The 13,994-nt window shown below is 43.2% G+C and overlaps 1 protein-coding gene across 2 annotated transcripts in view; it reads right to left on the reverse strand.

Annotated features, from left to right (window-relative positions):
• The window catches only part of FAT4 (FAT atypical cadherin 4), a 178,279-nt gene extending 164,949 nt beyond the window's left edge, over window positions 1-13,330 (reverse strand). For both annotated transcript variants that reach the window (XR_009048802.1, XM_057706084.1), the window contains exon 1: window positions 7,122-13,330. Coding sequence is in view for 1 of the 2 variants with exons in the window: in XM_057706084.1 (XP_057562067.1) it covers window positions 7,122-12,296 (5,175 nt within the window). In the remaining variant the exon portion in view is untranslated. The remainder of the gene's footprint in view (window positions 1-7,121) is intronic.
• Between the last annotated feature and the right edge of the window lie 664 nt (window positions 13,331-13,994).

Genomic DNA, 13,994 nt, shown 5'->3' on the forward strand with positions numbered 1-13,994 from the left:
ATTCTGATAACATGTTGTGTTGGGATTAAATATACATGCTCAAATTAGACTGCTGGGTTCAAATTCAATTCCACCATAAACCAGCTCCGTAAACTTGACCTCCATTAGCCTCAGTATCCTCATTTGTCAAAGGATGAGATGCTGTGGATTATTGTGAAGGCATGATACTGCCAGGTGCTCACCAGGGTTTGACATCATGTAAACACTTCAGATATGTTAGAATCTACACATGATAAAACATTTCAGAAAAATGTTAATAATATGAAACAAATAATCAATCACATTGCCATTGGCTTCCAGTTGCCAGTTGTCAAACAGGGCTTACAAATGTCTCTCATCATTTTCTCAGTACCTTAAAACTTGGTTTTTATTCTCTAATTGTTTCCTAAATATGGATGCATGTTTGGAAACTGCGTCCCTATAAATTTATATGTCTTGATTTACCATTATAAATTATTTCCAATTAGATTCTGTCATCTTCATGACTTTATTGTCCCCCTTTGTCTCAGGATTGTAACCTCAGGGAAAATCCAGTAATCTTTGTACAATGGTTGCATACATGTTAGTACACGGTATTATATATATAGTATTAATATGTTACATGTATATATTTTATAAATAATATTTGTCTAATAGAATTTTTTAAATGTTCACTTTTCTGCATTCTTCATACGCTTGCCTCCTTATTTATTGTACTACTAAAATTGGCCACTGTTGACACAGACTACTATTAGAGTACTATTCACCATATTCCATATCTAGGACACTTTAAAAAACCCTTTAATTCATTTTGGCCTTGTCACTTGCCAGTTACTCTTCTTTAACTTCCACTCCCAAGCTCCTTATTCTGAATACTACCTAATTTCACTGGTATTATAAAGAGCTGAACCTTAGGTTTATTAATTCTTGGAAGAGAGGACATACCTCAGGGCCTGTGGAATCCTTTATAGTCACTAACTCAACAGTCCCTAACAGCTAATGAGGTTCTTTGGCAGTTTTTCATTATAATGATGACAAAGTGCAAGCTGCAGACAATGCAATGAAAAATTGATTCCACAAAATATGAAGTACATAAATATCTTTTCAAAACTATTCTTAGAGTAGTTGCCTCAAAATCTAATGGAACAATAAAGGATTAAAAAATTTGGGTTTTAATAAAGGCAAAAAAAGAAATAAACCATACCTTTGCCAGAAAATAAATTATAACTATGGAAATCTATCAACAAAACAGAGAGACCAAATCATCCCGAAGCCATATATGAAATATGCAGCATGAGCTTAAACATCCATCAATATTCCTGTCTGTGATACACATTCGTATGTCTTCAAAATTTATAGAGCCCTTTAAGTCACAGTTTAATATATGTAATACATTTAAAAATATACCTACAGGGAAAAAATAAAATCAGAAAATAATCATAGATTGTTTAAAAAAAAAACACTGTGGATGTCAAAAGCCGAGGAAGTAAGAAAATATTTTCCTCCTTTTAATATAATCTTCACACTCCATCCACATAATTTCATCATTATTCCTCAGGTGAGTAAGATTTATCATTTGAAAATCCAAAATTGGATTCTCTGCCTTCATAAAGTACAGCAACTGTTTCTAATCTGTACAGTACTATAAATTGGGAGAGTCACTGAATGTACCTCTGCCCTTCCTCTGTCTCCAGTGACCCTCTGTCATGTTCTCATCCTTCTTCCTTGCTCCAGGAGCACCTCCACATGTCCTCAACTTGGCATCCTTACTATTACCAGTAACTGACCCACAGGAACGTACAGTACCTGCTGATGGCTTTGATTGAGGCAGCAAAAATCATGCTTCTCTTGGTTCAGACCACACAAAATACTACTTTTCAAAGACTTTTTAACACCAAAAAGTGTGTGAAAACAAGATTATCAACAGCATACATATATACTTGTATCTATCGAGTAAAAAGCCCCTCTCTTAACTAAGGCCACAGATTGCCCTGGCTTTATAGGACAGTAGCTATGAACACAAATAATGGATTATGTAAGTCTGGATGTGATTTTTCTTTCTATCAGTATGAACTTAAGCAAATCATGTAACTTTTCTGAGACCGTTTCCACAACTATAAAGTGGGAGTGATATGACTAATGTTGTTGTGAGGCTCAAATGATAAAATCCCTAAAGAAACACTTAGCACTCAGTTCAATGACTGAACATAGTAATATTCAATAAATTTTATAATAGTAATAAGTTACCATTATTATTAAATATGCAGTTATGCTGCTTATATTTTGCCTGTGAGAATGACATGCAAGATATACAGACATTTAATACAAGGTGCACTAACTCTTATTCTAAAGCCTCTGGAAGAAAATCATTTCTAAACTTGATATTCAGTATTGATATTACAAATGTCTCCATCATTTCTCTTGGAAATCTTGATGGTATTATTGTGAAAATAAATTTACTTATTATCAATTGCTAAAACTCATTTATAATCTTTAAGCAACCATAATTTGTTCGCTTAATATTCTAAACAACTTTTAATCGAATGTTTCTAGTTCCTTTTTTTTTTTCTTTCTTTACTGAATTGCAAAAATCTTAGTACCTAGACTAATGGTTCTCCCAGTGTGGAACATGGGGCCCTAGGCATACCAGGGACCCATTACAGACATCTGGGAAATCAAAACTGTGCTCATAATAATACAAAACATTGTTTGCCTTTTCACTGTGTTGACATTTACACTGGAGGTGCAAAAGCAAAGGGCGGGTAAAACTGCCGGTGCCTTAGCACAAAGCAAAGCAGTAGCTCCAGAGTATTCTAGCTGTAATTGCATTCTTCACTTACTAATCACAGTAAAAATAAAATGCCAGTTTCACTTAAAAACTGAAGAACTTGCCTTGAGGAAATAGTAAAATTATTAATTTTATTAAAGCTAGATCCTTAAATCCTGATGTCTTTTCAATATTTTTGGTGACAAATAGGGAAACGTGCACAAAGAACCATTAATCTATACCTATGTACAGTAGTCTCAAAGAAAAGCATGTGTATGATGGATTGAGTTGTAAGTGGATCTAGTTACTTTATTTATGGAATACAATTTTTACTTGAAAGAACAATTGACAGAGAAACTATGTGCTTTTAGATTTGGTACATGGCAGACATTTTTTGTTTGTTTGAAAATGAAAAAAGGGAGCCTAATACTTTAGGACAACAACTAATACCTATTACTAATGATAAAATTTGAGCTTTCAAGTGAAAATTCAAATTTGGAAAACATCGAACCATTACCACGTGGTTGTGAGTCCACATATTTAAAGACTCTTTTGATAAGATCCTTATCAGTTATAACCAATATTTTCCAAATGATCAATGCCTGATGCTTCTAAGTCACACATAGGTAAAAGTTCCATTCAGAATGCAAGATAGGTCAATATTTTCATGCCACAAAGTAGGAAAAGTTCATTGGTAGGGTTTCAGATCCCTCACTGCAAGTAAGTTTTAAGAAACAGCCACGTGTAGAATTCTGGTGTAGTAGCCAAAGAAAATCAACAATTATCTGAAAAGGATATCCAAATATCTCTCCCCTATCCAGCTTTGTCTACCTGAGTGAGCATGAATTATCTTCATATACTTTAACCAAAAAAACATATTGCAATAGACAGAATAAGATGATCTGAAAATCTGTCTTCCCTTAAGCCAGATATTAAAGAGATTGATGAAAATGTAAAATAATGTCTCTTTTTGTTACTTTTTAAGTTTGGCAAAATTAAGTTCTTTTAATAGAATGAAATAAAAATATGGTATATGGTTAATGTAATTTTAAAGAAATTAAGAAACATTTTAAAATTTTCTCAATGTTAATGTTCAAAATATAAATATCAATAGATAAGACACACCTAAGCAAAAGCTCTTTCAGATCCTGGGACCAACAAATTTGAGAACTGCAACCTGGAAGCATATACTGTTTTCCTTCCATTTAAACCCTAAGTTCCATGTGAGACCACCCACCTAAATTCCTCTTTCCTCTTTGAGTGTCCTGACAATTCTCAGTTCATTTGTAGAACAGACATCATTGCTATGTCTTTATGTCCTTAGTTCAATTAATGATCAAGATCAAATTTACTTAGCCTTCTCCACTCCCCCTGCCTCTCTCTGTTGGTTATTCCTGAGGCACAGGAACGCAAGTGCCAGTCTTAGCTCTTCTACCATCTCACTCAGAAAACATGTACTGAGCACCTACTACACGTCAGGCAATATCCCAGGCTCTAGGAGATATTATTGTTATCAAGGAGATATTATACTAGGAGATAATAAAGGCCAATGAGACAAAGTCTCTGAGCTTCAAGAAGTCCAAACTACTCCCTAAGTTTCATGTTCCCGTAAAACACATATTCAAAGAGAAATGCTTATGGATGCGCTACATCTCTAATTTTTTTGTTGAACCTAGAAAAGTGGTACAAAATGTATATGAGCTCTTCTTAACATAATCAAGACTCTTCTGAGAATACAAAAATACAAAATAAAAGGATAATAAACCTTGTGTTTGCAACACAAAAGCCATCCTTCAAAGACACTCTCATTCATGCCAAAGTTTCAGCTATGATAGGTAGGGGAAGTGAAGGTGCACAACTGGACAGACCTCTGGAATGAGAAGTATTAGAGCCAAGTCCCCAGGACCCCGTCCCCGCCCCCACACAGAGCTTGAAAAAGTGTCAGAGCTTGAAAAAGAATGCAGATTAAATCATTTCTCTTTTACCCACTGACCCTCTGCTTGCCCATGGAATGTGATCAGCCATGACTCTAGCCAGAAACCTGAGTAAGCAACCCAGACTGCTATCAGTGTACATGAATAAATTGTTAAAAAATGCATTGGAGCAAAGTTTGCACTTGCAAGCAAACAATCGAAAAATCACCTCTGACAACCACAGGTATATAGCTTCTTTTTGCAGAATCATGGTAAATTAATTGTTTGAGCAGAAGGAAAAAAAAAGAACTTTATTGTATACACTTGAAAGATACAACCAATAATAATATGAAATTCTAGCTCCCAACTACTGCTTTCAATATTCTTTGGAGAAAAACATTTGCTTTTAATTTTAGGAGTGGCTGGAGCTTGGGAACTCAAACTTGGTTTACAATTTCAGCACTTTAGTTCACAGAAGATACCCTGACAAACAATTTTTTCTCATTAAAAAAAAAAATCATCATGATGAATTCTCTCCAGATTTTTATACAGGTTACAGTAAATTTTAATAACTTTTCATATTAGTGTTATTTGAGGTTAAAAAAGTAACAGATATAATCCCTTCTTACCAACAAAATGACTTATAATCATTTTTCAGTCCTTATGCCTAATGCAGAGACAGCACTATTTATAAATTTAAGCTAAGCCAATCTTTGCATATCTAATGGGTAAATAATAAGACTAAATAAATCCTCTAATGATAACAATGGACATTTATTCTCATTGCGGAGCAAACGTAATGCATTGAACCAAACAACAACCAAGTACATAATTTGTTTTGCAGTTTAACAAATTTATCTAAAGTCTAGAATGACTTAACTGCCTGACTTTAATTAGTATTTCAATTTTTAAACTAATTAAGTTTCTTCATCTAAGAAATGATTCCATAGAATGAAGGTAGAGCCAGGGAGTGGGTTTAGAAGAGGAATAACTCCACATCAAAAGAAAATTACATGTAAATCATAGCCTGAATTACACCAAATAGCTCAATATGTAAGACCTATGTTAAGATCTTTAAAAAACTAATTAGGTAAAAGAGGACATATGGGTTAAAAGTTTCTTCAGGGCTATGTGTATAAGGTAAAACTGAATTCCACTTAGAATTATATCTCTAAGAATTATATTTCTATTAAGAATTATATCTCTAATTATATCTCTAATATCCTCCAGGCCACGAATATACTGCTGCATCCACAGAACAGACCTAGCTAGCTAATATGAAAAAAAAAAATCACAGGAGATTCCAAAAGATAATAATAATAAATGGACCTTTTAAATAAAGAAACCCCCTCACCTCTGTAAAAAAGAAAAGAAAGCAAGAAAACAAATACATGAGCCTCAATTTCACTAGCATGTTGTGTCTGGGTTCCTGCCAAGTATCACAAACCACATTTGATATTTTGTGTTTTTGGCTGAGTGACACCAGAATGTCTTTGAAGGGAGAGGGGAGAGAGAACTTAGGAAATGGCAAATGAGCTTCCCAGAGTATAGCTATATCATTTCTAGTTGATTATCAAGACGGCATTGGAAGCAGTTCAATTAAAAAGCAAATCAATGAAACACGGAGCTAGTAACAGCCAAAAATATACCCCAGGAAAGGCCAAGCTTGAAATTCTTTTGGCTTATGCTGTGAAACACTAGTTTCTTACCCATCAGCAGACAGAACAACTTGTACCTATACCATGGCATTGAACAACACAGTTTTGTCTCAAGAAACAGCTTCTAATCTCTGATCATTCACAGCACATTACATGCTTTAGTTCAAGAGGGAAGAAAAAGGATTGCTGTAAGTCAAAAGATGGTGCCTAAAATGTGAAGGCAGATGAAATCAGGAATCTCCCCAAACTTGGCTCAGCACATTAAAATTAGTCACTGTCTATAAAGAAACTGCCAAGACTGCTGAGGATGTGAAAGTTAATACTGTCCTGATGTAAACTGTCAGTCCATTGCCACACCCCCCAGAAAGCCATGCTATAATGCTGATTTCTACCAAAGTTCTTCAGTTTGGAATAGGGATTTCTGAAGTCTGAAAGTGCTCATCCTCTGGTAGACTTCCTTACTGTGAGGTGTTTAGTTGAGTGTGGTGATTCAACTTGGATAAATGAATTTTTTTTTTTTTGCACTTCTGAAATGGTTAAGGAGTTCTCATTAGCCTTACACATATGATGGTAATGAGATGAAATATAAGGTAAAAACTGTTCATTATTGGGTTTTGATTGGGATTAAAGCTAAATTGCATGTAATTCTTGTTAGTCTGTGTTACAGAACATTTTTATATGCCCCTGTCCGTAAAATGAACAATCCACAATGAAAGTCATCATTATAGAAAGTAAATATACACAGAATGATCTTCCTAAAAAACACATCAACAAATAATTCATAAGGGATGACAAAATCATTACCTCTGCTCTCTGTGTTCTGGGAAAAGCAGTTGATTTTTCTATGGCATAAACATCCACCAGGTAAAGACAGGCTCCTTGTTCGCGGTCCAGAATGGCTGCCGTCTGAATTATGCCAGTTTGTCGTCCAATAGTAAAGAGACGTCCAACAGTTTTTTCTTCACAACGGACTGAAACAATATAATACTCCACTGGGGCTTCAGATCCTCTCGGGCTAGCTGCTTCTATTGATATCACATTAGTGCCAATGGGTTCTCCTTCCTTCAAAATAGTTATATATTTAGGTTGCGTAAAAACAGGTCCATCAAGGCCCTGAAGAATGACAGTCAATTCAGTGGTTGATTTCCTCCTTTCTGGGCCAAGGTCTGTTGCTGAAACTATGAGATTATAGATCAGCTGAGAAGGGACCAGCGCTGAAGCCACTCTCAAGTCTCCACTATAACGATCCACAATGAAGGTGTCTGTGTCCCCGTTGATGATCTCATACTCCACCTCTCCATTCGCCCCTTCGTCTGGGTCGGCAGCCATAATCGTTGTCAGAACAGAGCCAATCACAGCTGAAGGGTCTGCAGCCAGGGCGTTTTGTGATATAAACATTGGAACATTGTCATTGAGGTCTGTAACCAAAATGGTCACGTTTTTCAAAGCATACCGTCTAGTTTCTATGGGCACAGCTTGATCGTTGGCTTTTACAGTCAACTCAAAGAGGTTAGCAAATTCCCGATCTATTTCAGCACTGGTGTAGATAGTGCCTTTGACTTCATCGATGCCAAAGTGGTTGCCCCTTGGCATCTGTTGGATAATGGCATAGGAGAGCTGCCCGTTGATGTCTGCATCAGGGTCATGTGCAGTCACTGAAATGACAGACGTCCCAATGGGAATGTTCTCAACAATAGACTTGAAAATATCCCCAGGAGGGAAGCTAGGAGGATTGTCATTAAAGTCTCTCACATGTATAACCACTGACATTGTAGATGAACGAGGAGGCCTTCCTTGGTCTTTTGCCGTTATATTTAGTTTGTACAAAGACTGTGTTTCAAAGTCCAATTTTTTGGCAAGAAAGATACTCCCAGTGTTTGGGCTGATGCTGAAAGTTCCGTGGTTGTTAGTCCCAGTAATACTGTAATGTAAGTCAGCATTGTCACCTGAATCTGAATCAGTTGCAGTAACAGAGGACACGAGTTCACCAATTCTCATGTTTTCCAAAACATCAACAAACAGGGTTGATTTAGGGAAAGAAGGGGTATTGTCATTTTCGTCTAAAATATCAATATTTAAGGTACAGGTCGAATTGAGAGAGACTGCCCCTGAATCCACTGCTTGAATTACAAGGGAATAGGCAGGTGTTGCTTCGTAGTCTAATTTGCCAATAAGTGTCACCTGGCCAGAGGTACTGTCTATAGAAAACTGTCTTTCTTCATTTCCTTTTATTACAGAATAATGAATGAGTCCATTATTACCTTCATCAACATCCGAGGCAGATACTCTTAAAACTTGTGTCAGGTTGGCTGCGGACTCTGATATGGTCGCTTGGTAAAAGTCTTTCAAAAATTTGGGAGCATTATCGTTTATGTCCTTCATGTATACATGTACTGTGGCCTGATCCTTGAGAGGCTGAGGGAGCCCCTGATCTGTTGCAATAACTGTAAAGCTAAACACTGCAGTCCCTCTCCGCCTCATAAGAGACTCCCTGTCAAACTGATGAGTGTTTGTAATTTCCCCACTAATTGCATGCAACTCAAAATCTGGCTGCACCATTTCAAAAGAATACCTGACTTCTCCATTTGGCCCAAAGTCTTTATCTATAGCACTTATTTTGCCCACAAACGACCCAGCTCTCTGTTCTTCTTCAAAGTAAAATGTGTAATTGGTGCTATTAAAAAGAGGTCTGTTATCATTTACATCTTCTAAAATTATAGTAACATTCACAGTAGCACTAAGGGGTTCCACTGCTCTGTCAGAAGCAACAACCAGTAACACATATCTGTCTTGAAGTTCACGGTCCAGTTCACTTTTTATATACAACTGACCATCAGGGAAGATGCCAAAAGCATCCCCTGTATTGCCTTCAGCAATGCTGTACGCAATTTCACCATTTGCTCCTGAATCCTTATCAAAAGCTTGCACTTTAAAGAATCGAGAATTCACAGGTTCTGACTCAGAAAGGGTGACCTCATAAGAAAGTTGGTCAAACACTGGTGGGTTGTCATTTACATCATGGACATAAACTGTTAAGATGAAACTAGAGGAGAGCTGGGGAACACCCATATCAGATGCCAAGACCTCTATCTGGTAGGAACCAGCATGAACATCCAGGGGGCCTAGCAGACTAATACTACCATTTCTTTCATTGATAGTAAAGAGATTCTTGGGGTTTTGCTTCAGGCTATAGAGTACCATGCCATTGACACCTTCATCAGGGTCTACAGCTTTGGCCTGGAAAATGCTGTGGCCCGCTTGCCAATTCTCTACCACATTCACACTCTCTACTGCCTGAAGGAAATGAGGGGAGTTGTCATTTAAATCCTTAACTGTTATGTTAACCATAGTGTCTCCAGTCACTGTGCCCCCACTGGCTACTACTTTCAACTGATAAAAAGATTGCTCTTCTCTGTCAATCACACTTGCTGTGGTAAGCTGCCCAGTGACCTGGTTGATAGCAAACATACCTTTCTGATCCCCAGTAGTAATGAGATAACTGATGTTGGAATTGAGATCCATGGTGGATGCAGACACACTACCCACATGATATCCCAGAGCCACATTCTCAAAGACCACGAAGCTGTAGGCAGCCTGGCTGAATACAGGTGGGTTGTCTTGAGTGTCCAATACAGTGATGGTTACTATTGCCTGGTTGGGAGACTGTAAATTGCCACCATCGGTAGCCACTATTTGCAACTGGTAAGCAGTTTTTTCTTCTCTGTCTAGGGCCATTCTTGTAGAAATAACCCCACTCTGAGCGTTAACCTGAAACCGAGATCTGTCCCCAGCTGATATAGTATATTTGACAGTTCCATTGAGACCCAAGTCTGGGTCAGTGGCAGACACTGTGGTGATATAGCTACCTCCAGGCTCATTCTCCTGAATATGAGCAAAGTATTGGACTGGGTAGAACACAGGGCTGTTGTCATTAATATCCAGGAGGCTCACATTTATACGAGCCACTGATGACTGGGGAGGGGAGCCCAGATCTGTGGCCAGAACCAACAAGGAGTAGAAAGCTTGCTCCTCCCTGTCCAAAGAAGAGATAGTACTCAACTTCCCAGATACAGGATCCAGGCGGAAGGACCTCTGGTCAGTCTCAGACTCTTGTAAAGAGAAACGCACTGTGCCATTGTCACCCAGGTCCCCATCAGTTGCCCCAAGCACCAGTAGTTCAGTCCCTGTTGGGGCATTCTCAACCACTGACACATCATATCCTTCTGGCTGGGTAAATATTGGCTTTTCATCATTCACATCCAGGAGGGTGACTACAAGCTGGGCATAGGAAACCTTGGGGTGAACCCCCTGGTCCCGAGCACTGATATTCAGAACAATCTGGGAAGCAAGTTCACGGTCCAAGCCCCCAGCAAGCCCAGTGGTCACCAGGCCGCTGTGTTCACTGATGTGGAACCAACCTAGTCCATTACCAGAGACGATGCTGTAACGCAGATTAGCATTGAGACCAGAGTCGCCGTCAGTGGCAGACACTCCACTCACATAGCTTCCTGGGGGCGCCTCCTCGCTCAGGTTCACTCTGTACACTTGTTGTGCAAAGACGGGAGGGTGGTCGTTGATGTCATTGACGAAAATCACCAAGCTCGCCACAGAAGAGCGCGCCTGAACCGCTGCGCCAGGGGGCGCCCCGTAGTTATCTGAGACAGAAACTGTCAGGTTGTAAGAAGGGATGCGCTCCCGGTCCAGGGCGCTGGCTACTTTGATGAGGCTCAGGTTCGGCACTTTGCTGCTCTGCACCTCAAAGTGGCGCTGCTCGTTGCCGCCAAGAATCTGCACAGAGATGTTCCCGTTGGCCGCGGGGGAGTCTGCGTCCGTCACGGTGAGCAGAGCCACCACAGTGCCCACTTGAGCGTTCTCATCTACCGAGGCGTAGCGTGAGGTGGCAGGGAAGTAGCGGAATTTTACCACAGGGTCATTGTCGTTGACGTCCAGCAGCTGAATCAGCGCCTCGGCGCGCCCAGTGAGGGAAGGCACGCCTCGGTCCATAGCCTGCACGGTAAGCGAGTACTGGCGCCGGGCCTCAAAGTCCAGGGGTTCCCGCACCGTGATAAGCCCCGTTTCGGGGTCCATTTGGAAGGGGGTCCCCTCGTCCTGCAGCCGGTAGCGGATATCCGCGTTGGTGCCCTCGTCCGCGTCCGCCGCCGCCACCTGGAGGACGCTGGAGCCCACCGCCGCGTCCTCAGGCACCCCCGCCTGGTAGTGGGAACTACCAAAAACTGGGGGGTTGTCATTAATGTCCTGCACAGTCACGTTTACCTGGAGGTAGCCCCGCCGCTTCGGCTCGCCCTTGTCCTCCACTTCCACCAACAGTTGGTACTGTGGCGTGACCTCGCGGTCCAGCCCGCCCTTGGACACCAGATGCAGGAACGCGCCCTCACCACTCGGGTTCAGGGTGATGTCCAGGCGGAAGCGACCCGCCTCGTTGCCCTGGATGATGCGATAGGACTGGTGGTCCACACCATTGGAGCCGATGTCCGAGTCGGTGGCCGTATCCAAGATGACTTGCCGCCCGCTGCTACTGTCCTCCTTGAAAGTGACCACAATTGAGGGTTCCGGGAAGACCGGGGCGTTGTCATTGAGGTCCCGCACCAACACCCTCACTTCGGTGGGGTAGGTAGGCGAGCTGGAAAGAACCACCAGGTTGATCACGTCGCTGGGTAAGCTCTCGCGATCGATGGTGGCAGTGGTGTACAGGGCCCCGGTGCTACTGTTTATGGCAAACAGGGCGTGGCTTTCGCTGAGTCGGTAGGTGAAGCCTGGGCGCGTCTGGATGGTACCCACCAGCGTGCCTGGAGGTTGCTCCTCCAGCACCTGAAACACCTGGCGCTGCTCAGCCCCGCTGACCCGTGCCGGCCCCGGGAGCAGTGACAGCAGCCAAAAGACGCGAAGGAGCTGAAATAATGATAAAGTGGGCAGCGGGAGCCACGGGCGGCCAGGAGCCCTGTCTGCTGCCAAGTCCATGGTCCTGGCTCCCAGGAACGGCGTGATAAAGAGAAGGAAGAGGTGAAGCAAAAAAGAGTGATAATGACAGGGATCAAGAAGCACCAGCAAACACGCAGTCGATGGCTCTGTCTGAGAGCTCTGCTATTTCAAAGAACCTCCAGTCCAGCAGAAGCATGTCGCATCAGCAAAAGTCTCCAGGTAGCCATCTGGATGCTTAGGGAGGGAGAGATGCCTTGAGGAAAAGCGGCAGCGCATTCCTCGGGGCACTCCTGTTTGTTGACGAGTTCCCAGAAAAGTTTCTCCAAGCTCTATTTTCCCCCTTCACTTTGTTTTCCAATCCAGAGGGTCTGAGCGTTTTCGCCCGGGGGGATGTGAGTGGTGAGAGGTTGCCTGTATTTAAGGTATATGAGGAATCATCGCAAACAATTGTCTTCAGAAACTTTAGAACTTACCCACCGGCGAAGAAACTGAAGAGGGAAGGACAAGCGTCCGTGGCGGTGTGTGGAAGCAACAACTGCGCACTGGGGAGGGGGCGATGGGGAACCGAGAGATTATCAAACTCCTTTCCCAAAAGCTGAAGACGAGGGATTTTCTCGAGTCCCCCTTCTCCCCAAGAACAAGGCTGCAACGCCCCTCCAACAGGGCTGCAGAAGTGGCCGCCGAGGCCCAGGCGGCGGCGTCTGGCAGCCAGCAAACTGCGTCCAAGCGCTCGCGTCGGCTCTAGGGTTCCGGTACCCGGGAGCGCTCAGCTGCGTCCCTTCTCTTCCAGCAGGAGCCTCCGCCGCCCCTCCTGCGGCTTCGAGCCCGGAGTCGGGCACAGGCAGGATCCAGCGCTCCCCAGCATTTTTTTTTTTTTTTTTTACCTCTGCCGGGACGCCTGCCGACCCATTATTTGTACATCCAAATCGAGCGCAGGTCCCCCTTTCTTCTCGGCCTCTCCGGGGTCGGGCAGGAGCAGCGCGCTGTCCCCGAGTCCCCTCCCCTCACCATGCCAGGGGGCTCCTTCTGCGGCGGGCGCAGTCAGAAGCCCACTCGAGTGCGCCTCGCCCCTGACCTCGCGCCCTTTGCTTTTATTGTCCCGTGTCAGTTTCACTTTGTAATCCACAAGGCTTTTTGTTTGGGGCGGGGGTGGGGTGGGGGTGGTGGTTGGTCCCTCTCTCTCCTTCACCGCAGGCGGCGGAGGCGGGGATGTCGGCGCTGGGCTGCGGCGGCGCCCGCAGCAGCTCCGGACGGCGGCTGTCAGCGCTCTCCCTCTCGCCTGCCCCGGCTGGAGGCTGTACCGCTGTGGAGCTGGGGCTCCGCGAGCCCCTCTCCGCCTCCGGCTGGTCCCTCGCACTCTCCCCGCCCCTTCCCCGCCGCACACGCGCGCGCTCGCGCCACACACACACACACACGCCCGCGCGCACACACACACACACAGCGCGTTGCCGAAACACAAACAGAGGGGGAGGGAAGACCGCGAGCTGGAGCAGGACTCAGAAACTTTGCTCGCCGCTCATTGATCCCTGCACTTTAGTTCGCCCGGACTCCCCCCAGCTCCCGGTGCTGTCACCTACTGCCCCTCCCTCGCCCCAGCCCCATTGGGCCGGAGCTAAAGCAGCCCCGCCTGGCACTCCTACCGCCAGCGCTCCTCCGACTTTTTCGGCCTCCGACTGGCTTCTCGGGATGCTAATCACTCCAGCCTCCTCGAGGACTGTAGGCGGTCGGGTGTGGGAG

The sequence above is a fragment of the Hippopotamus amphibius genome, chromosome 13 (genome assembly GCF_030028045.1).
Source record: "Hippopotamus amphibius kiboko isolate mHipAmp2 chromosome 13, mHipAmp2.hap2, whole genome shotgun sequence".
Classification (NCBI taxonomy): Eukaryota; Metazoa; Chordata; class Mammalia; order Artiodactyla; family Hippopotamidae; genus Hippopotamus; species Hippopotamus amphibius.